We start from the raw sequence: 22887 nt of genomic DNA on the forward strand, positions 1-22887 counted from the left end.
AATGTAAAGACAGATTTGTTTAAATTATGGGCAGGCTGGGATGTTTCCCTGAGCTGTTTGAGTCCTTTAGAAAGAGAAATAATGTTGTCAAACCGTTGGCTTTGTTGCTTGTGACACTCCTCAGAGATTATCATTTCACTGCTGTTAATGTGGTCTGAGCTCTGTCTGATTCTAAACTGCTTTACAAGTAAAGCCAGAGCATTGTTTGGCTTAGGGATTTATCCTGCTTTTTATTTAATCATCCCATTGCCAGTTGCAGTTCTGTGAGTTGCTCCTGATTCTGAGTGATTTGAAGTGTTGAGTCTTGGTCTATGAACAGAGTTGACTGAAGATCTTTGTATTTGAACAGCAAGGGAAAAGGGGTCCTGGGCTCTGCCAGAGTTTTATTTGCACCTTGAGGACAAACAGCTCCAGTTTTGTTGTCACAAATCCTGCAGCCCTGGTGTTTAGAAGAGTCATTGGTGGAAGAAGGGGATAAAACAGCTTGTCAGCTGCTGGAGATAGAAAATAAATCAGCTGAGCTGAAACAAAAAGGTTGTTCATCCTGAATCCTGCAGTGCTGATGGTAGAACTGTCACTTAATGCATCTTTTTGGGGAAGCAGAGGTGGAATTTAGTGCTAGAGGAGGTATGATATGCCTTTCTCCCAGTGTTTCTTGCATGTCTGGGTTTTGGGAGAGGATGTCATAATTCACTGAGTGATTTGGACTGGGAAGACTTTCTGTGGCCATTAGTCTGGGTTTTGATGTGGGATGGAAATTTGATTAGAGCAGGGGGAAGCACACTGAATTCCAAGGGCACTGCTCACTTCTCTGCTTTTGGTTTGCAGCCCTCCCTGCTGAACTGGAACCAGTGGAGCCTGGCAGGACCATTTTGTGGCACCCCTCAGTCACTTCCTAAACCAGCCTTTTCTTTTCCCTGGTACAGGGCATATGCAGAAGACTCTGTCAGACACGGCCCGAGGGCAGAGCCAGGGGAGAAGATGAAGCAGGAGGAGGAGGAGGAGAGCAGCAGCAGCAGTGAGGGCAGGAGGGCAGTGGCCTCAGGCGATGAGGAGGCGCCGGCGGAAGGGAAGAAGAAGAAGCGCTCCGGGTTCAGGGACCGCAAGGTACCAAACTTGGGCATCCTGCAGAGGGAAAACTTGCTCTGTACCTGTCTGTATTTTCTGAGGCACCTCACTCTTTTAGGAGCCTGATTTCTCAGCATGTGGCCATGAGTTCCTGCAGGTTGAAATTTGCCTTTGGAAAGCACAGTACACTGATCTCTGAAATGGAGACCTCTTTTCCCACCTCCACTTACATGTCCAAGATAATCAAAGTTCCTGCACTGATGGCTGTTGGGATGGTGCAAACAAAGCAAGGAATTGTTGCCAAAGCTTTTAAACCATCTGGGATATTCAGCATGAGTGTCTCTGAGTCCATCCTTTTGCCTGTGGGTATACACAGTGCATGGAGGAAGAAGTAGAGGGTGAATGTGGAAGGGAGGGTTGTAGGAAAGGTAGACTTTAATTCTTCATTTAATTTTTCTGTGCATATGTACCTGTTGAAATACAGGCTCAGTCCCCCTTCTTGGTTAGTCCTGGCTCTCTCTTGATGCTTCTGGCTATTTCATTTTCAGATCAGACACATTTTCAAGAGAGGGAAAACTTGAGTAATAAACTCTGTTGTTGGTTTGTGACCTGCCTTCGCTCTTGGGGAGTTCCAGGAGCTTTGGGCACCTCAGAACTGGCAACTGGTTTGGCACTATGTGAAACCACTGTTATTAAAGGATGTGTAATTTGATCTGGCAGAGTCCTCTAACTGGGAGCTGGCAGACAGCAGTATTTTATTTTTTAAGCCCATCTGGATGTCAGTTTTATAGGACTGTGTTGGATGATGTAATATCTTTGCAGCACCAAAGAGGAGAAAGGAATTGTGAAGAGCATCTACTTCCATTTTGTTATGACTTGCTTCTGATACTTATTTTTAAGCCTGTATTCTGGAGGTTGCATCTCATTAGCTGTTAAATTGTGGGTAGTCATATATAGTGGCTTAACAGCTTCTCATGAAAAATTAAGAGCTGTTTCCTTTAGAGCTGCTGAATCATTTTGGTTCCTGGTCAGAAAAGATTACACAACTAGAGATTTCAAGTGCTTTGTGGTATTTGGGGCTCCAGACTCTCTCCTGTTGTGACCTGTTGGTGGCAGCTCAGTGAAGTTACATTGTGAGATACTGTGCTGAGATACTCAGAATTGTCCAGGAATGTGGGTTCTTGCTGATTTTCATGGCAGCTGGGTGTCAGGTGCTCTGACAACTTCAGCTCTTGCCAGTACCACTCAAGAAAAGCAGGTTATTGGTTTTTTCCAGTGTTAGCAGATGGAGGCAGGTTGCAAAGAGCAAACCACAGTCCACCTCCACCCACACTCTTACTTTTGAATACAGTGAGTGCAAAGATTGATTTTTGTCTGATGTGGCTGCTGCTGGGGCAGCCACAGGAAGTTTTTTACATGCAAGGACTATTGCTCCAGTTGTTTGAGATGTGCCTGTGTTGACCAGCTCTTTCCTTCCCAAACTAGGCAGGGAGGAATATGCCCATGATTTCCAAATAAGACACAAGCCAGGTGTGCCCAAAAGATGGGAACAGTGTGTGGCCTGGATCCCTTCTCATCCCAGAGTGCCTTCTCCAGGAGCAGCAATTTCCCTGGGGACAGCCCTCATCATCTTTGTGCCAACACAAGCCTTTTCTCTGCAGCCTCCAGACAGAACGTTCCTTGTTGGCCTGAATGCCAATGTTGCAACAGCTCCTTTAAACGCAGGATGTGCCAGGTATTGTCCCGGGTGCCTGCTCCCTGTTTGGTCAGCAGTTGCTGCAGTGAGTCACCCCCCCCGGAGCTGTTTGAATGTGGCCAGCTCAGATGACAGGGGAAGGTGTGCCCTGCTCCCCACTCAAAATCAGGGCTGCTCCCAGGATGTGCTGCTCCCTAACTCTGTAGCACCTCGGGAATTCTTGACTCTTCTGTCTGTTTAAGAAAACCCCAACAAACCACCACCCACAGTACCAGCTCTTCCCAGCTCTTCCCATAATTAATTGAAAATAGCGTGGGATTTTCCTTGTGAAAAAAATTAAGCCTAATTGGAAGTGTTTAGCACTTGTTTGTTATCCTAATGTTGCTTTTAATGAAGGTGATGATTAGTGGTGAAGCAGTAAATTAAGTTTGACATTGCTGTTTTAAATAGTGATCCAGTGAGAGGGGGAAGCTGAAACACAAAGCACTCTCAGGTGTTGGGATTGTGTGTGGATGCTTCCCAGGCAAGTGTTGCCCGTGCAGTGGATATGTAGGGCAGAAAAGGAAAAAAAAAATTTACTTGAGTGCCTCAATATAGTTGGAAGGCTAATGAGCTGTAATGCAGGATGGGGGCAGGCTGATGTGTTAATTAACTTGCTAAAAGTGTTTGCATGCAGCAGTAGGGCTGACTTATCAAGATGTACTGGCAGTGTTTGGGTCCTGCAGGTATCTTGCCTTGGGATGTTCCTGTGCTGAGCCTTCATTTGGGTGTGTGTCACAGGAGGAAGCACGAAGAAAATGAGTCTTAATTAATTTCCCCTGTAAAGATGTGTGCTACTGCATAGTCAGGGAGGCCCTGGTGATGCTCTGTGCCTTGAGATGTTAATTTAGAGCTTTATTTTCATGTCAGCATAGGATTTAGGTTTTTTTTTTCTTTTAACCTGAGGCTTAGCATAAACATTGACAGTCTCAACAGCACCTTCACTCTTGTAGAGCAGCAGGGATTACTTACTTGTCTTTCTCCTCTAGTACATGCTCTACTAATAAATGCAAAAAAGGGATTTTTCCCTTTGGGTTATATCATCTTTCTGGAGGTGCTTGATTACCTGAGGCTGCATTTCTGGAGGCAGGATGAGAATTTTGACTGGTCTTCCTTGCATCAAGGACTGGTTTGTACTAGGGAAAAGTGAGAGGTCAGGAGAGGAGACACTTGCCTGGAATTTCAGTCCAGGTGGCTTTGAAGCAGTGCAAAAACCCCTCACAAATGGTTGTCTGCACCCAAAGACATGGGCTCCTAACTCCACATTTGTTTTGGGGGATCAGACCACCCTTGTTAGCACTCACTTGATGTTCAGCACCCAGGCACAAATAAATGAGGTTTTCCCCATTTGCAGCATCTTGGCTGCTCCCTTCTTGACCTGGCTTGGTGTTGCACCCAGCCTTGCAGCCAGAGGCATGGGCTGCAACATTTGTCAGTTTTTGCCAGCTGATTAGCTCATTACCTAGAATGATGTAATTGTGAGTTCAGCTGCAGGCAAAGGGGAAGAAGTGTGGCTGCATTTGTTCCCTTCTTGTAGGGAAGCTTGTGGAAGAAGTGAGATTTCAGCTGTGATGAAAGCAGCCTGTGAGATGCTAAAAAGCAGTTTAGATTCTACTCTTTTGGTCCAGATTGTGCATTTCTGTGCTCTAAGGTTAGATGGGAGATGTGGCTTTGAGCCCGTGTTGTTAGTAAGCTGTGGAAGTAATACTCTAAATATTCTAAACATGAGGAGAAAAGCACCTGAAAGCAGCAAGCCTGAGAGCAGGGGATTAAAACAGGTGTAGAGGGAAGAGCCATTGTGGATATGGAGTCAAGTGGGCTAAAATGAAACATGGTTTTAGTGGCAGAATGTCAGGACTCCTGTCTCTGGTGCAGCAGTGGGGTTGTGCCCAGCTGGGCTGAGGAAAAGCAATTGATAGTGCCTTGCAAGAAACTTTTCCACAGGCTTGGAAAATTTGGTTAATGAGGTTTTTTTTAGCTAGAAAGCAGCAGTGTTGGAGGGTTACCATGGATGGAGGGAGGAGGAGCTGGTTGTGGTCTGTGGTGTCTGCTCTTGGCTCCAGTCTGGGCTTTCATATTGCCCTTGTTTTATTTGTCTTCCTTGAAGGTAAAACTACTGAGCTGTTTCTGGCTGATTAAGCTGGGTGGGGTTTATTCATTCTCATATTCATGAGATCAGGTCAGGCAGGAGTGAGATATGGCCTGCACCCACAAGTGGAAAGATCCCTTTGGCATAAGGAGCTGCCTCCTGCCAGGTGGGAGCAGTAGACAAAGCCAGAGAGAGGGGGAAAAGTGGGTGTCATCTTTTACTTGGAGCTTGGCTATAAAGCAATTTTCCTCATTCCAATGCCCTTAGCTGTGCAGAACCTTGTGGACTGGAGCAATAAAAGTGGGATTAGGTTTGTTGATTAGAAGTGCAAAGGCCCTAGGGAAAAAAACCCCTTTCTCCTGCAGGAGGGAGGGAGCTGCCTGTAGTGGTTGATGCAAGGACATGTGAATTCTGGAAGAGCTGTGGTGATGCACAGAGGAGTGGGGGAATGCTGAAGGTGTTGTCATTCCAGGGAATGTCATCTGGGGCAAATAAAGAGGATTTGCTTTCCCAAGGCCTGGCTTGGGGGATTTGGAACATTTGACCTTTATTATTTATCCTAGAAGTAAGAAAAACTAGAGAGGGTGTTTTCTGTCTGATAAACATCAGGCTGAGGAAGTTGTTCAGGAATTTAAGGACAAGGCTGAAGCAGGACCAAAGCCAGGAATGATCTACAGCTGCCTTGGCAGTACCCTTGATCTTGCCTGTTCTCTTGCAGCACATCTTTGGTGGGGATTTTTTCCTCCTGTGGCTCCTGGCCAGCTGCAGGTTTCAAATACATTATGGACTGTTAAACACAGCATATAATGCAGGAATGAAAAGCTGAAGTAAGGAGGAAAGTTTTCTGTGCTCATACATGATGAAGTGTAGGTGTCTGTGCCTTTTTCCACCCTTGTGGCCTTGTGTTGGGATTTTGTTTAGAAAAGCTGTCGGTTTTCTTTGATTAATTCCAGCTGTTTGAGGGGAAACTGCTTCTAGGTACCAAAAAAAAAATCACTGCTGGCAGAGTTAGGAAGAAGCAGATTGGTGGGGAGGACTGAGTTTCTGGGGAATTCTGCCAATGTGATAGAAAAGAGGAAAAAATGAGCTTGGGTGACTGAGCAACCAGCTGCGGCTCCAAGCGATTTTTTCCAGGACTCTGCTTGAAAGTAAAGGTTTCTCCCAGCCTTCCAAGACTTTTTTCTTTTACTTCATATATTAATCACAAATCAAACCCTTCAGCACTGTGGTTAAAATGTTGGGCTGCTTTAGATTCACAAATGTGATGCCAGTGTGTTTTCTTATGCTCGTGGTTTTAAAGCTCCTTCAGGGATTTTGAGAATTTGTTTTTCTTCTGCTACCACGAAGGGTCTAAATTTATTCATAATAAAGATTTTAGTGTTTGTTCTTCATCCTGGGACATCAGCAGCTGATATTTTCCTGGGTGTTCAAAGGGTTTTTGAAAGGAATAATGCCAAAAGAGTCCAGAGTTGTGTTGCTGCATGCAACTTGTCCTGTGGCAAATCTCTTTGAGGACTGAGAATCAGCGAGGGGCAGGGACAGTGCACATCTAATGCTGCCTGAATTTCATTTCCAGGTGATGGAATATGAGAACAGGATCAGAGCCTACTCCACACCAGACAAAATCTTCAGGTACTTTGCCACTCTGAAGGTCATCAACGAGCACGGCGAGTCCGAGGTGTTCATGACCCCGCAGGACTTCGTGAGATCCATCACCCCCAACGAGAAGCAGCCAGAGAGTGAGTGCTGGAGGGCAGCTGATATGGAGAGCTGGTACTCCCCAGGCTCTGCTCACCTGCTCTCTCAACTTCCCAGCTCTCATTGCCAGGGCTAGGAAACTTCTCCTGAAGGTCTCCTGCTCCAAGCCCAAAATTAGCCTGAGTCCTTTCATGTTTCCCAAAATGCTGTTGCAGTGCAGCAGAGCTGGCTGATGTGAGCCCTGAAGAGCAGATGGGATGCCTTCCTCTTGTATTTAATAGGGAAATATTTCAGTTTTAACTGAAACACTTCCCAAACCTACAAAAGGAGGTTGCTTTGGCAAGGAAAACATCAGCAAGAAAGGTTGGAGTCGATGATCTTAGGGGTCTTTTCCAACCTAAATGGTTCCAAAGGGGTTGAGGCAGCCCCATGTGATGCTGCTGGTCAGGGTAGGGCTCATCTCTGCCATCTTCAAATTCTCTGTGGATTGCAGACAAAAACATCACTTGTGATATCTGGGGGGATTTGGCAGTCAAAAAGTGGGAGAGAGACACCTTGCTCTTCTCTGGAAAGCTGTGTCCTGAATATTTAGTGTTGGGGGGGTAGCAGGAGGATTTTGTCTGCATTTCAGAGATTTTTGTCTCCATTTAGAGATTCACGTTTGGGGTCTCCATTTTAGAGATTCACGTTTGGGGTCTCCATTTAGGGATTCACGTTTGGGGTCTCCATTTGGGGATTCACATTTGGGGTCTCCATTTAGGGATTCATTGTGTCTCCATTTTAGAGATTGATGTTTGGGGTGAGATGTGGGAGATTGTGTTTTTTGGTCTCCCACATTGTATCTCAAAGAATGAAACAGGTTTCTGTCAAATTAAAACTTCCCTTGTCTCTGCAGACATTTATGAAGAACTTCAGTCCCCAAATGTTAAATATTTGAGTGTGGGGTTTATGTCCAAATTGTGAAACTGTTTTGATATCTTAGATGACAGCTGCTAATTAAATACTGTGTACCCTTGTTCACAGAAAATAACAATATGAAGTGTGTGCAGGAGGGAAGAAAAAATAACCCTGGCATTAGTGTTTAAAGCATGTAGGTGAATTGATATTTAGGATTCCATCCTACATTTCCATTTTCCCTGGAAATGGCTGTAGTTTCCATGTGAATTCATGGCTGTAGGTTACCATCTTGTTTGTCTCAAAACCCCTTGAATTGGTACTTGGGAAAGCAGTAGCACCTATCTGGGAGCTTAAAAACTGAAAACATCCTGTGTTTCATTTCAGCACATCTGATTCTTCTTTTAGTTCTTCCACATGCTTGGTGCATTTTAGGGTGTGTACAGCAAATAGGTGGAAGAATGCTGAGCAAACACCTCCCTAGAGACAAGCAGAGGTGACTAATAGGAAATAATTAATTAATCAGTCTTAGCCACTCACTTCCCATTGTATTCCTTTGTTATCCTGGCTGTTGATGTTGTCCCCATGGTGCCTGCAAATGCTGCCAGTCAGTGACACACAGCAGCTTGGAAGGGAAGAAAGTGGTTTTAGGTGTTTTTAGCAAGTGGAATGGGATGGAAGCTGAGCTTGGGCTGCCCCTCAGCAGTCAGGACAGGAAAGTAGGCATCTTGGATTTTGTTGGGTTGAAAAATCTATCTTCAGAACACTTAGGGAAATTTTGTGGATTTGCTCTATTTGGTTGTTCCTTACCAGCTCTGTACATCATCACAATCATAGTAAATGGGTTTTTTTAACACATAATGAACAGTAGAAGAGTAAAACACTTATTGCTACAATAAAGTCAAACCAGCCATAACCTTGTTCTGAAATGTTTTTAAAGCTGGTAGTAAAAAATAAAAGGAAGATAGGTCTGGTTTTCAGACCAGAAATTGAAAACAAAGAGTGCTACCTGCTGGCCAGATGAGTTCTGTACTTCACACCCTGCCGGTGCTTTTGACTCACAGGATAATTTAGGTTACAGGTTAATTGGGAAATGCTGGGGCTGCTTTCATCCTGAGTCACAGCTTGGGTGTGCCCTGCACTGGGGCTGGAGCATCCTGCCTTCATCCCAGGGCTTTCCTTGGGGTTCCTGGTGTGTTCCTGGGAAACCTCCTGGAGGTAATCCCTCAGTGTGCTCAAGCTGCAGCTCATCATTTCAGGGAGTAACTTCTTGTAAAAGCCTCTGCTGTTTTATGGAGAGAAAACACTGAGGAGTAGAGGTGATCTGGAGTAATGAGGTGGCTGAGTCCCTGTTGTGTTTATTTTTAAACTGCTCATCCTCTGTGAAGGTATTTTATGCCTGATTCATTTTTATGGATTACATAGGGGAAAGTTTGATTTATTGTCAATAAAGTGTCAGCTTAATTCTGGCCTGTGTTTTGCTAGCTTGGGAAAATGAATGCCAATTCCTCAGCTCCTGTAGATTGCTTTCTCTGCTTCACTCAAATTTCCTGCCACAGCATTCCCAAGCAGGCAAGCTGTGCTTAAGTAATGACATGAGCTTGCTGAGCTTGGAATGGTTTGTCAGAAGAAGCCAAAGAATGGCATTAAACTTGAAAGCTGCTTTAAAAAAAAAAAAAAAAAAATTCCTTTCTGTGCTATCTGGAAAGTTCAAGTGCCAGGAGAAGCGTGGGTGGTGATTTCTGCTCCCTGCAGTCCTGTATTATTTTTATTTCTCTTATGTCCTCTCATACCTGAGAGGTTAAGTTTGCTCCAAGAGTGGATGAGAAGGGGTGGCTGTTTCCTGCCTGGTGCTTCCTTGGAACCCCAGTCCCAAACCAGATGAACATAGGCTGAAAATTCTCTGTCTCTGGTGGGAAGTGCAAGGATTCCCTCCATTTCCCCAGGTTTATCTGGGCTCATTCTGCACTGATCATTTTCCTGAGAAAAGTGAGTATTTTGGAGCATCCTGGACTAAGAAGGAGCTGTGTCATGCTCAGTTTTCCTATGGCTTTTGCAATAAGGACTGAAAGAAGTAAAAAATACTACTTGTGTCTCATCCCAGCATGTTGTAATGAAAGCAGGTTCTTCCCAAACCATTTCTGTATTAACCTACTGGTTATCCCAGACTCCTGCCAGAGCAAAGATGCATTTCAAGCTTCACCACATAATGAGCAGCAAGTCAAATATCTGAACTCTTGGAAGGTGTTTTGGTTGGGTTGTTTGTTGTCTTTGAGTGCCAGAGACCCCAGAGAGGCTGCTGAAGGCCAGGGAGAAGCAGCAGCAGCTGTGTCTCTGTGCAGGGGATGGTGGCAGAGGAGAGGAGCCCTGAAGGACAGAGGTAGAGTGTGCAGCTTGCTGCTCCTGGTAGAAAATGGTTGTTTTCCATGTCTGAGCTGCATGGGGAGCTGAGCACAAGCTGGCCTCTGGGCTGGTACAATGCTTGAGTGATAATTTGTCATTTTGATTAAAGTTTATGAAATATGGATCTGGTTTCCTGTACAACCATCAGCCAGGAGCTGAGACAAGTGCTCAGGTAATGAGGAGGGGAGAACTCCTGGGCTGTTACAGGTCCCTAAAGTTGTACAAAGTGGTCAGCTGGGATATTTAAGACCTAGAAGGAAACCAGAGATTCTGGGATTCCAGTCCTTCTGGGCTTTCACTCTCTATTCTTCCCTGGCACATCTGCTGAAGAGCTCTTCAGAGCAAGGATGTGAGTGAGAGCTAAATCCATTTGTCTCCTGACCAAGGTGGGGCTCTTCTTCTTTTGTGGAAATACACAATGCCCGGGCAAGAATCATCTTGGAGCCTGTCAGGCCTGATAGGAGAACCCAGGAAAAGAGCCAAGGAGGAGCAAGAGATGCATTTACCTGTATGCTCCTGTGCTGAAAGCCACTTAATGAGGGCTTCCATACAGTGCCAGCTTGGTGTGGCTGAGCAGGTGTGTTAGGAGTGCATGTCTCACAGGGAAATGGCCTTGTTGGAGCAGGAGGAGAGAGATGAGAACCAAGTGCCTTGATCCTTCCTTCCTGGAGCAGAACAGCCCTGGAATTGAACCTGAGCACGAGGCTGTTGTCCCCTGAGGCAGCTCATTGTTTGCTTGCAGATTCCATTTTAAATTCAGAGGGGAAATACTCTGAATACAACAATCAGAAGCTGGATTACAGCTCTGGAGGGTAAAGCTTGCTCCAGCATTTTCTCCTGCCATAATGTGGCATATCACAAGCACAGTTAGCAGCTTTTCAGTCTTCATAATTAGCCCTTTTATTCATCTGCTGGCAATAAAGGAGTTCATGTTATATATTAAGCAGTGGGGGGAAAAAAGGCAGATCGTGAGTGAATGTTACCCAAATAATGTGAAAAATCTGACAAGGATATCAAGACTTGGAAGGAATTGAAAAGGTTTTTCCATCAGTGAGAAGTTGCTGGTGTCCCAGAGGAAATCATGGTGGTTTCTAATTGATCTCAACTGTGTTCTTGGCATAATAGAATTGTCCTTCTTCTGGAAGCTCCTTTTAAAAATGTTTTTTAGAACTGCAGTCTATAACCTACTGCCTATGGATTTATTTTTACAAGATAACATGAAGAGCTTAGTAATTGACTGCATATTTATCAAGTGTAGTAATTAGCTGGCTTTGAGAAAATCCATGGAAAGTATGTTTTTGTTAATCAATAGGAATATAATAAGCATTTGATTTTAGATTTGGCTATTGCTGAACAAGAGCAGGAACAAGTTATTCTGTGTTTTTTTCCTTAACATAATTCATTCCTTCTCCATGAAAATTCATTCCTTTTCTCCAAAATGAGAAAAGAAAATGCAGGGAGTATGGTTCAGCTGTTGAACACCCTCTTTTCCCCATTGTGGCAGGCAGTGAGTGTGAAGTAATTTTTGCTTTATATTGAATAATTTTTATTTTTAGAGTGCTGTGAAAGTACCATCACATGAATAAAAGTGGCAGCCTATATCCCTGGTATTGGTGAGTAAATGGTGTCAGTCTACTCTGAAATAACATTTTTAGTGGTGCTATGTGCTTAGATACTCCATGGCAGTGCTGCTGTTTATTTGGAACTCCTGGAAGGTGGCATCAGAATTTGTAGAGTAATAAACAGGGCTAGTTAAACATTCCAGGGAAGCTGACTGGGAAATCATTGCAGGACACTGAAATGCTGCTGGCAGTGAGGGGCTGGTGCAGAGCCCTTGGCTGCAGGAACAAAAGGGATGTGGAGGGAAAGGTGAGGGGTTGTGCAGGGTCTCAGGTAAATAGGAGAGTATTTTGGGGCAGATCATGGTGGAAAGCCAGGGTTTGTCCAAGAGAAGCTCTGGGTGATCCCTGCAATCCAGACTGGCCATGGGGTGTGTCCCAGGAAAGCTTGAGGCAGCCTGGTATCTTCCTGAAACGACTCCTGGCTTTCATTGCTGCCTCTCTTGAGGAAATCCTTTCAACCACTTCTGGGAGAATGCTTTTTCAGCTCCTGCCCCTCAGTAAAGATGGAAAAGCTCTTTTTTCCTGGTTCAACATGCCTGTTAGCCTGTGTTCCTGCAGCTCAGCAGCAATAGCCCAACCAGGGGCTGTTTGTCTTGGGAGTGTGGCACTTAGAGCCAATCCTGTGGTGGCTTTAACAACACTCTGCCTTTTGGAAAGCAGAGGTGCAATGACTGCCATTCTTCCCTTCCCTTGTTCTCTGGGATTGTCCTCATCCATGCAGTGTTCCCACACAAATGCTGAATTCCTATTGCAGCTTCTTGGGGTTTTTATCTAATTTAAAGAAGGACCCCAGGCATCAGGCAACAGATCCTCTTTGTTGTTTTTGTTTTGTTTTTTTGTCAGGTTTAAAGGCTTGTGGAAAAACAGGCAGCTAAGTGCTTAAAAAAGAAAATAAAGCTGTCCTGGGAAAAGGAAAATGTATAGAGTAAAAGTGTGTGCATTGAACATAAATGCCTCTTTTCAGCTTTTGAATTGGCTTCTTCTCTCAGGATCAATGCAAGAGGAATTTCACAGAGGAATTGAAGTGTGCAGCTTAATTAATGCAGCAGAGGAGAGGGGACATTGTCGTGCATGGCTGGGAGGGTGACTGTATAAAATATTGGTGGAAGCCAATGTGCTTGTGTGTGCAGTACAATTGTGGAATCATCTGGGCTGGAAAAGATTTTGAGATTGAGGTCAACCATTGGTCCAGCACTGCCAATGCCACCACTAAACCATGTCCCCAAGTGCCACATCTACATGGCTTTTAAATCCCTCCAGGGATGGTGACATCACCCCTGCCCTGGGCAGCCTATGCCAGTGCTTGACCACTCTTTTGGTGAAGGATTTTTTTCCTGATATCCTACCTAAACCTCCCCTGGCCCAGCTTGAGGCCCTTTGCCCTTGTCCTGTCCCTGTTCCCTGGCAGCACAGCCCGGCCCCCCCTGGCTGTCCCCTCCTGGCAGGGAGTTGTGCAGAGCCACAAGGGCCCCCTGAGCCTCCTTTGCTCCAGGCTCAGCCCCTGCCCAGCTCCCTCAGCCCCTCCTGGGGCTCCAGCCCCTGCCCTGGACACGCTCCAGCCCTTCCAGGTCCTTCCTGCACTGGGGAACTGGACCCAGCCCTGGAGGTCCCTGAGCAGGGCCAGCCCAGGGGACAGTGACAGCCCTGGGCCTGTGCCCACACCCCTGCTGGGACAGCCCAGGAGCCATCATTTCCACATTTATTTATTCAATGAATATTTATTATAGTTATTTAGAAACATATGGTATTGATACATATAAAATGACAGTTACCAGCTTATCTTTTCTGGCTGTTCTCTACACAATCATCCATTCATTTTGGTTCTCTATTGAAACCTCTGTGCTTTCCCAGTGTCCAGTTGCAGGAGGTGCCATTAGGACATTCTCTCACTTGCTATTTTTAACCCCTGTCCTTTTTTTGGCTTTCCATGAGTACATGTATAATGTCAGGCTGTCAGGGATCTGTCTTTCAGCAGCATTTCCTGGCATGGGAAAAGGAGGTGTCCCTGAGAAATGACTTTATTATGTCACATGGACATAAGCTCAGCTTAAGTCACCATGCAGATGCATGGTCAGGGTCAGCTCTGACCACATAAAGTGTCTGTAATAAAATAATCATATTTATCAGACAAAATCCTACCTCTAAATGCACTAATACTGCATTTATACCCACAGCTTGGAGAAGGACACAATTCACAAGATTAAAGCCTGAAAAAGTGTATGAATATGCAATTTGCATTGTTATCAGGCCCACGAAATATTGAGAAGGTGCTTTCTGGCTGGAATTGTCACAAGTGCAGAAAGCCCTGTGACAATTGCCTTGACCTTTGAAATTGGTGGCAGAGGAGTTGGAGCTGCTTTGGGTCACACAGGCAAGGGGGTCACCCTGGAGCAATGAATAATTCCATTTTCTGCACAATGCCATCAAACTTTCCAGCAGGCAGGAAGGGTTTCATTATCCTCTTTCAAAAGCAGGTGACACAGCAGGCATGGGGAAGGCTTTCTTTTGGTTTTTCCATTTTATTTTCTAATTAAAATTGAAATGAGAATGTGCTAATTACCATAAACAGTGGCAGAAGATGCACGGGACGTTGCTCTGCAGAAGGTTTTATTTCTCAGAGCACCAAAAATCAGCCTCTGCTCTCCTGAGTTTTACTGGAAATGCTCAACTTGAGTTCTGCTTAATCTCTTCTCAGGATGCATCTCCCTCACTTTGGATTGCAAAGCTCAGATATTAATCTTCCTGATTTTTTTTTTTTGTCATCTTGCTTATACTTTCAGTCACTGGTGTTAGGTGCAGCCTGCTGGGCTTTGTGCCTTAACTCAGCTAAGGCTGGGATGTTCTTGTCTCCTCTTCACCATAAATAAACATTTTGGGAAGGTATCAGAGACTTTATTGATATAAGCAATCCCTCTCCTTGCCTTTCTCCAAGCCAGCTAAAGAACTCCACTTCTTACAAATACATCTAAACTTATCTCCTTTAAAATCTATTTATTTTATACTCAGATATGAACAAGCTTTGGATTTGCTTGGGGACAATTAACTATGGGAACAAGTATTTTTTTTTCCCATTTGTGGGCCATTTAAATGTGTTATTAAAAGCACCAAGGGTCACAGTGAAATGTTTGCCTGGTAATAGTGCAGGAATCTGCTTTGGGAAGGGTATTTCAGGCTCTTGAGAGGTGCTGACTGCTGAGCTCTTGCTGGCCCTGCTGTGGGAGGAGGTTTTCTTCTCTGATTTCATGAGTTTGTTGGCTTTTTGTGTTCAAAATACAAAGTACAAAATGTACAAAACCAAACAAAATTTTCCTCTTGTCCTTATGTTTTCTACACATGTTACTCAGACTGTGCATTTTACTTTCCAGTTCTCTCAAACAGAAAACACAAGAAATATTTAATTCTATGCCATAAAAACCTTCTTTTCTGTAAGTATTTTTTTTCTCTTGCAGACCTGGGCCTGGACCAGTTCATAGTGAAACGCTATGATGGGAAGGTGAGCACATTGCACTGCTAAATGTATTTTATTTAATGGCTTTTTTGACCTAGAATCCTTCAGTTATTACCTGTGTGAGGGTGTAAGTTAAATGAAGTGTGTCAAGTGTTCTCTTCTGAGCATTTTGGTTTTCAGTAGCATTGCAGTGCTTTTTCTGTAATGACAGAAAGATTGTTTCTATAAAGGGACCTTATTTTAATGTTTACAGACAAAATATTACCACTTCCTATATGCTGGTGGGCTGGGAAATCATGGTTGTAATCACATTTCTTTGCTGCTTCTTTCTGACTGTGTGAGAGCCCCACAGGTTAAATCATTTCAGGGAAAACTCACTGGACTTTTCCCTCCCAGTCTCATCTCCAGATTCCTAAAGGAAGGAGATGCTCTTGTGGGGTTTTTTTTGTGTCCCACCCAGATATTTCCTCCCTATTGAACAGCTTTTCTCTGTTCCCCTTTTGAGCCCAGGTTCTTCCTACAGCTCAGCACTGTTCTGGATGTTTGTGCTGTCATGAGAGGTGTTGATAAAATCTTAATTCTGATCTAGTTTTGTCTCTCTGTGAAAGAGGAGCCACATAGCATCCCACTTGTTGTGGACGGCACAGACCTAATTATCCACAGACCTAATTATCCCCACTGAAAATCCCAGTGGGGTGCTAAAGGCAGCTCTTCCCCAGGACTGGCAGCTCAGATGGACCCCTTGATGCAGATAACTGCAGGTTAGTTAATTTTCCATCACATCACACAATGCTTCTCCAGATTTTAGCAGCATTTTCATCTGCACCATCTGAAAATGAAGCTTTCAAAGGGACATCAGCATCTCCCCCCCTATTGCTGCAGGGTGCACCTGGCACAGTGTCAGGCATTTCCAGAAAGCTTCAACACTGGGGGAAAAAAAAGAATTTAAAGCTTTATATAAACCCAGTGTGGGCTGAACATGTGCAGTTCCCTGGTTTGTGTTTAGCAGGCACAGGTAACAACAAGATGATCAAATACCTGGGGTCCCTGCATGAGCACTGGGCCACTGTGTGGTTACCCAGGCAGCAGAGTAGGGCTTTGCTGGAAAACAGACAACAGGGAGGTGGATTTTGGCAGTTAGTTTTGATACATAAAGCTCCAAAGCGTGTCATGAACACCTGTTTTCTTTTCCCCTCTGCCACAAACGTGATGTCTGCTTTTTGGGATTAAAAAAAGCAACCCAACCAAAGGAAGGATGTATATTCTTTGCAAAATACCCAGTGTTTCTCCCTGTGGTTTCATGACAGTCTGTTTTGCATTCACTCACTTTCATCATTTTATCTTGTCAAGCTATCACCCTCATCCCTGAGGCTTTACATAAACAGGATTTGTTTGTAGGGAGGCAGTGCTGAATCCCACACTATTCCTGCTGATCGTTCTCCTGCTCCCGAGCACTCTGGCTAAAAGATCCAAGGCAAATCCTTTCAACTCAACTTTCTGTTCCTTTGCCCCTCAGCACCCAGGGCTCTGACCTGTAGTAGACTGAAATAGCTTTTTATATTTTTATATAACTTACAGATGTTGCTGCTGCACTTGGATGTCTCCGTGCTGTGGTTTGATTGCCTGAAAGTGAGGCAGCAGATTTAGGGGACTGCAGTGGCCTTTGCTTTATTATCTTCTCCTGGGACCTGATTTTTCCATAGCCTAATAACACCCTGGAAGCATTGTACTCTGAAAATGAAGAAATAGAGGTTCTTGTTTGCTTGGCTGTCTGCTTAAAGACACCTTGGGACTGGCTACATCTGGCTGTGGCTATTAGGGCAGTGGTAATGTCCAGGTGAGAGATAATTTGAGGAGAGGATAAAATGAGCTGGCCTTGGCTCTCCCTTGGTAATGAAGGAAGCTGACAGTAGATTGATCTGACAGCAACTTGTTCTCATTTTGTTGCTTGCTTTGGGTTCCAATTTAAAAAAAAATAACACTGCTTTTACTCAGCCAAGCACAACTGAGTTGCTGCAGAGCTGACCTCACACATTCTGAGTTTCACTTGCATAGTGATAAAACCCTTTTGCATCTCTCCCTCCATGCCTGGTTCCAGCCACACATTCCTCTTGGACTATCAAAGCAGCCTCTGCTTGGAGAGGATTTGCCTTTGTGTGCAGGAGGAGCTGCTGAGCTCAGGCAGAAGGGGGAGAGGGTCATCCCTGTTCCCCTAAGCATCCTTATGGGTGTTACAGAGAGGAAATGGGAATTGTGGTACTCATAACAGGCCTGGTCACTAGAAAGTTCTTCTCCTTTTTTAAGGAAAAAGGAGTTTGTGAGCTGTCAGACATAAGCAAGCTGTGCTGCTGAAAAGCACTGGCAATCCAGAGGTCAGACCCTGGCTGAAGAGTGGCAAAGAGGATTGATTTGAGTTCCAAGCCAAGTTCCAGAGGTGATGTCTGCATGCAAGCAGTGGTTTAGAAGGAGATGCAGTTATTAAAAGGTCTGTGCAGTTAGCTGCATTTTAATGCCATATTCCAGGACAGTGTTTGTAGCATCTGTGTGAATTTTGAGCACGTGTGTTTGAGATCTAGGTGCTGCAGCATTAGGGGGATGATGTACGAGCTGCTCCTTTCACAGAACCCATTTTATTTAGGCAAAGCTGCCATCAAAACAACAAATGGGCCATTGTGGGGTGATCAGGACTGACCTTGCCAAAGGATTTTGGGGAGTGATGTGCCTCTGTATTGTGCTTTTGTTGGGTTTCCCAGCCAGCTTGCTGTGCATGTGACTGAGTGCCACGGTGAGAAGATAAAATCCACTTTTTCCTCTTCTTCCTGCCCCTCCTTCTTCCTACTGGTAATTTATAGAGTTACTGGAGAGGGAGGTAGATGTTACTGCCTTATTAATGGCAACAATGCTCCTGTAATTTGAGCCTAAATGTTTTTCCTTCACTCTTGCAAGACCAAAAGCCCTGGAGACACTCAGGCAGCACAAACCTTTGGTCAGATGTGTGTGCCAGCACGGGCTCATGCTTTTGGGCTGAGCGTGTACAGGGAGGCAACCTGTGGCTCCGTTTTTGTCTAAGAGTGGTGGTTTCTTCCCTTGGGAAACAAGCTCAGCAAAGTAGGGGAAAAGAGGCATTGATTACTATTCATTCAGAGTAGAAAGAAGATATTAATCAGCTTGCAGACATTTCATATGGAGCCTGAGCAAAAGGCTGATGTGAGAACAGGCACACTCTCAGGGTGTGCAGCTGCCCAGACCATGATTGTCTGTCTGCTGTGTTTCCACTGTCTCTTCTCTCTTGCATTTGGCAGTGGGAAAGCAAATGCATTTTTAACCCATCTGTAGGAGAAATAACTCATGTTTTAGTGATGAATATACTCTCACTAAGTAGTAGAGACTTCTTAGCACATCCAACCTGGCATAAGCTTCATTAACATTATGTAAGTTGTCATGCAGAGTTTGTTAAAAATTTTCTTTTCTTGTGCTCTCTCTGTTTATTTTTTTTGGCTTATGCATTAATGATTGACAAGCTTCATCTCTCAAAAAAGTAAAGAAACAATGCTGTTCATGTAATTACTCTGAATTGTGAGCTGCATATCCACCCTGTCCCCAGCCTGGTGAGCCAGCACAGGAGCTCCCAGGTGTCCCCCAGCTCTGCAGCCTGGTGGAAAGGTGCAGGTGAGCTGCAGTGCTTTAAGAGTCCTCTGGCCTATTTAGGAAACAAAAGCCCCACTCTAGATGGCTTATTAGTTTAATTAGGATACACTTGACTTGCTCCTTTTTCTCCTGTGGGGAGAATTCCTTGCTGCTGCTCAATAAGAGCAAGAGCCTTTGAGCTACCAGCAACAGTTTCCCCTCCTGCAGTAAGTAATTAGAGAGGCTTTCAGTGCCCTCTAATTAAATTTATGACTTAAGTATTTCCTGCCAGCATTTATGTTTACTTCTCTAGATGTTTGGGCACGCCATAAAGTAATGCCAAACAAGGTGAAGGACAAGGAAAACACTTCAAATGGTGCCTCTAAGTGCCAGTAAAACATCTCTAGAATTCACTAGCACTGGATAATGCAGGGTCATGTCATGGCCCAATGCAATGAGTATCTTCAGCTGCCCTGACCTGAAGGTGTGTGTCCATTAAAGAACACTTGCTAGGAGGCAGATTTCTTTCCAGATGATTTAAAGAGCATCTCAGGAGCAAAGGAGTTGAAATAAGTACTCAGGGAAAATCCTCAAGGAGAGGACTGGAGGTAGATGCACCATCCTTTTCTGATGGGTTGAAGGATCTTGCTCACAGGTTTGAAAGAGTGGGAAGGAAAGGAGCCTTGATTTAGTAGCTGGAATTTCTGGGATCCTTTGCTCTGTGGATGGGCTTTGCCTGGAGCATGGTGCTCCCAGCAGAGTTTGATAAACTGCCACAGACCCAAACTTGCAGCAAGTGAGACAAGCCTAAAATCCTGCTGTCCTTCAGGAGCCAAACACTGGGTCAGAGCTCTGAGCTCCCTGGAGGTTTAAGTGCCTCTGAAACCTTAATTCCAAAGGATGCAACTCTAAATGTTGTCTTACCAAAAGCCAGTATCAATTCAGTAAAGAGCAGCATGAAGTGCAGGTGCGCTTGGAGGACACTTGGGATGTTCTCCAGGTTAAATGCAATGAAAACAGGTGAGGAGTTCTCTAAATCCAACTGTGTGGGGTCTGGCCAGTATCTGTTGTGACAGAGTTTGAAATGAATGTGTCCCCAGCTGGAGCTGGTGAGGCTGGGTTATGGTTTGCTTGGAGACACCTGGAAGTGTTTAGCCATTCTGGTCCATAATCCATGGGAAATGTCACTGTCCAACTTCAGATTCCCTGCTTTTAAATTCCTGCACTCTCTGATCTCAGCACAGGTAGTATTTGCATAATAACCAGGAGGCACCTTCTTACATGGATAATAATAACCTTACACTGCTCTGCATGACATTCCTCTGCCATCCCTAAAAGGGCTCTAAGGAAGTGGTGAGACAAAATCCTTGCCTGTGGCTTTGTGGAAGCAGAGATGCAGTTTCTTGCAGATAACCAGCAAAGCTGAGCTGAGAAGGTTTTTATCTTCTTGGTTTCTTTCTCTGACACCCTGTCCATGTTGGTTGGTTTCTTTGCTTGTTGGCTTTCCCCTCCCAGCCAAACTTGACCCTCCTGTCTGCTTCAGTTAGTTCAGATGTTTTTCTGTTTGCTGGGACCTGTGTGGACACTGAAATGTGCAAATTCTTTTCTTGGTTTGTTTTTAATAAAACTGGATTTCATCAAGGAAAATTCTTAATTTCTTCTAACACAGTGCACAAACATCCCTGTGGGCACCTGGGCTGCTTTGAGTACAGAACAAGTGTCTTCCTTTCCTAACTCCACTACCAAACATTTGTGGTGTATTTTGCCTTTGACAAGGCTCTACTTTCTGTTATCTTTGTGTATCCCTAATTCTGCTGCTTGTTTCCACAGGGCTCCTACTAAAATCCTCTGGTTGTTCTTTGTCCTCTTTTGTTCTGGTTTCCAGGTCCCTGGCAGGTGTTTCTTCCAGCTGCTAATATCTCTGATACTTGTCTTTATTCTAATTCTGGTTTGTGCCTTTTTTTTGGTATAACCAAGCATTCCCTCATTTTCTTCCCTTTTCTAACCCTCTCCTCTCCCACCAGGATTTCTGGCAGGTACAAAGCAGACAGCATGTGCTTTGATTAGTTTGTGCTTCAGACCTCATAAAATGCACTTTTCATGTGAAAGGGACAGTGTATGCTCACCTCTTCCCCCTGCTCCTCTCATAAATACTTCAGAGTGCTCTCCTTGATCCTCAGCCTGCAGGATTTATTTCAGAACACCTGAGTTTGGCTTGTGGAGAGAACAGTCCTCAGGGTAACCATTAATACCTGGCTCTATTAACAGAACTGCTTTGAGCAAAGCTCAGATGTGTGTCTCCCTGCCCTCCTGGTTTCACAGTGTCCTCTGAGGCTTCTGTCTTATTTTGCAGCTCAATGAGACTGTGATAGAGCTGGCTCTGTTGGAAAATAGTGTTTTCCCCTTGAGGCCACCAAGTTTGTTTGAATCCCTGGCCAAAGGCTTTGGGGAAATGTCATCTATTTGAAGGTGTGTAGGTTTGGAAAAGGCTATATTTGCAAACTTGAGTTTTTCAAGTTAGAGAATTATGTAGAGTGAACTGTATTAAAGAATATGTTAGGTAGTCGATATTTAGTTGTTGTAGTTCTTAAAATGTTTAGTAGGAAAAAGTACTAGAAACCAAAGGGGAGTTCATTCAATATTAGTAAGTAAAGAGGAAAATATCTTTAAGCACTTTGAGTTTGCCCTGTAGCTTTGTGACATTAATGAAATCCACAGGGAAAGTTAGGGAAAAATAAACAACTTGGTAATAGGCCCTCAGTGGGTGTAGGCAGTCTTTTAATCAAAAATGGATTCTGGGGTATTTCTGGCTTTAATTTCTTTGCTAGTTTTGCTTGTGTTAGCTTAATGCTTAATACTTGAGAGCTCTGAGAGCTCTGTCCTTGGGTGACATGGTGTTAGTATGGAAGGAAAGGGTGGCAGGGAGAGCTTTAGGAGATGCTTGAACTCACCTGGCTGCAAAAGGAGGTAAAATCTGGATGGCAGAAGCAGGTGAAGAAAAAAAAAGGACTGAGAGAGGGAAAGAGAATTGACAAGACTTTGGTGGTGAGTACCAAGTGCACAGCTCCAACCTCATCAACTGAGCCAATGTTTAATAATAATCACTTTTTATAGAGAATTATTGTTTTCCTCCTGGTGTCCTTTCACACTGGGATTTCTGCCTGAGAGAAAGAGCAACACAATGAGTTCATCTTGGTCATGCAGGCTGAGATGAGGGAGAGCAGCATCCCAATTTCCTTCAGAGACCTAAACAACCATTTAAATTCCAAGGTGGCAAAACTCAGCTCATTTTAGAAGCTTGATGTGGGCCATCAAGGACCCCAATTTCAATCCTCCCCATTAAATTTCAATGCAAAATGCCCCAGTGGTCCTGCAGAATGTGATTTCATTACCCTGCAGAGGGCTGAGGGGAGCACAAATGTAGACTGTCCCTTTTCCAAGGCATTTCCTATTTGCTTTTCCTGCAGGGGTTTCTCCCTTGCATGAGTGGCTCTGCTGCCTGCCACGGGTTGGGAGAGTCTGTGTTGTTGATTTTCTGGGTTGTGCAGAATGCTGGCCTTGCATTTCAGGTGCCCTTTGTTTGAAAGGTGGTTTGAATATTTACAGCCTTGCTGGAAGGGAGGGAATGCAGATTTCTCTTTCCAGTCACAGGAGTCCACCTGCAGTAAGAATTGCTGCCCAGGTTTTCATTCTCTGCATGTGCTCAAATGTAGAGTGAGAGAACATGCAGGACAACCTCACCCATGTCCAGCTCTGTATTTTTGTCCCCCTCTGTAGATACACAGATAAAACAACCCCCCAAAATCAAAAGGTTTTGATTAAAATATACTCTTGAAAGGTATTATCTGCCAACAGTAAATTTTCAGCATTTTCTTAGGTCAGCACTCAGCCACCACAATTTGCCATGGAGAGCCTGTTTGTGTTCGCCTGTTTTAGTGTGCAGACTTCATAGCAAATTATCATTCCTAGTGGCTCCAGATAATGTGAACTTTCCCATGGCTAAAAGAGGTTTATGAGTTTCAAAAGGTCCTTGTGCTGTTTTCATCACAGCCTCAAACACTTTTTTCTTATTTAATGATGTAGAAAAAGTGATATAAAAAAGCCAAGTGGTGCATTTAAAATTACTTATTTTGCATCCACATTATGGAACTGATTTTAAACCTCCTAAATCCCTCAGTTTTCCCCCAAGTCCCATTTTTGTCCATGTTTCATAGTGCAGTGGGACCTCTCCTATCTCTTTTTCCCTAAAGTACTTTGGAACATTTGGGCTGAAAGGCTCAATTTTTAAATCTGATCCTGAAAG

At 44.3% G+C, this 22887-nt stretch overlaps 1 protein-coding gene across 3 annotated transcripts in view; it reads left to right on the top strand.

Annotated features, from left to right (window-relative positions):
* MICU1 (mitochondrial calcium uptake 1) overlaps window positions 1-22887 on the top strand; it is a 93989-nt gene that overhangs the window by 20267 nt on the left and 50835 nt on the right. For all 3 annotated transcript variants that reach the window (XM_071438471.1, XM_071438468.1, XM_071438470.1), the window contains 3 exons: window positions 927-1107; window positions 6469-6631; window positions 14959-15002. In XM_071438471.1, coding sequence (XP_071294572.1) covers window positions 927-1107; window positions 6469-6631; window positions 14959-15002 — 388 coding nt within the window. The remainder of the gene's footprint in view (window positions 1-926; window positions 1108-6468; window positions 6632-14958; window positions 15003-22887) is intronic.

Source organism: Agelaius tricolor, unplaced genomic scaffold (assembly GCF_023055355.1).
Source record: "Agelaius tricolor isolate 1412-34295 unplaced genomic scaffold, bAgeTri1.0.p SCAF_13, whole genome shotgun sequence".
NCBI lineage: Eukaryota > Metazoa > Chordata > Aves > Passeriformes > Icteridae > Agelaius > Agelaius tricolor.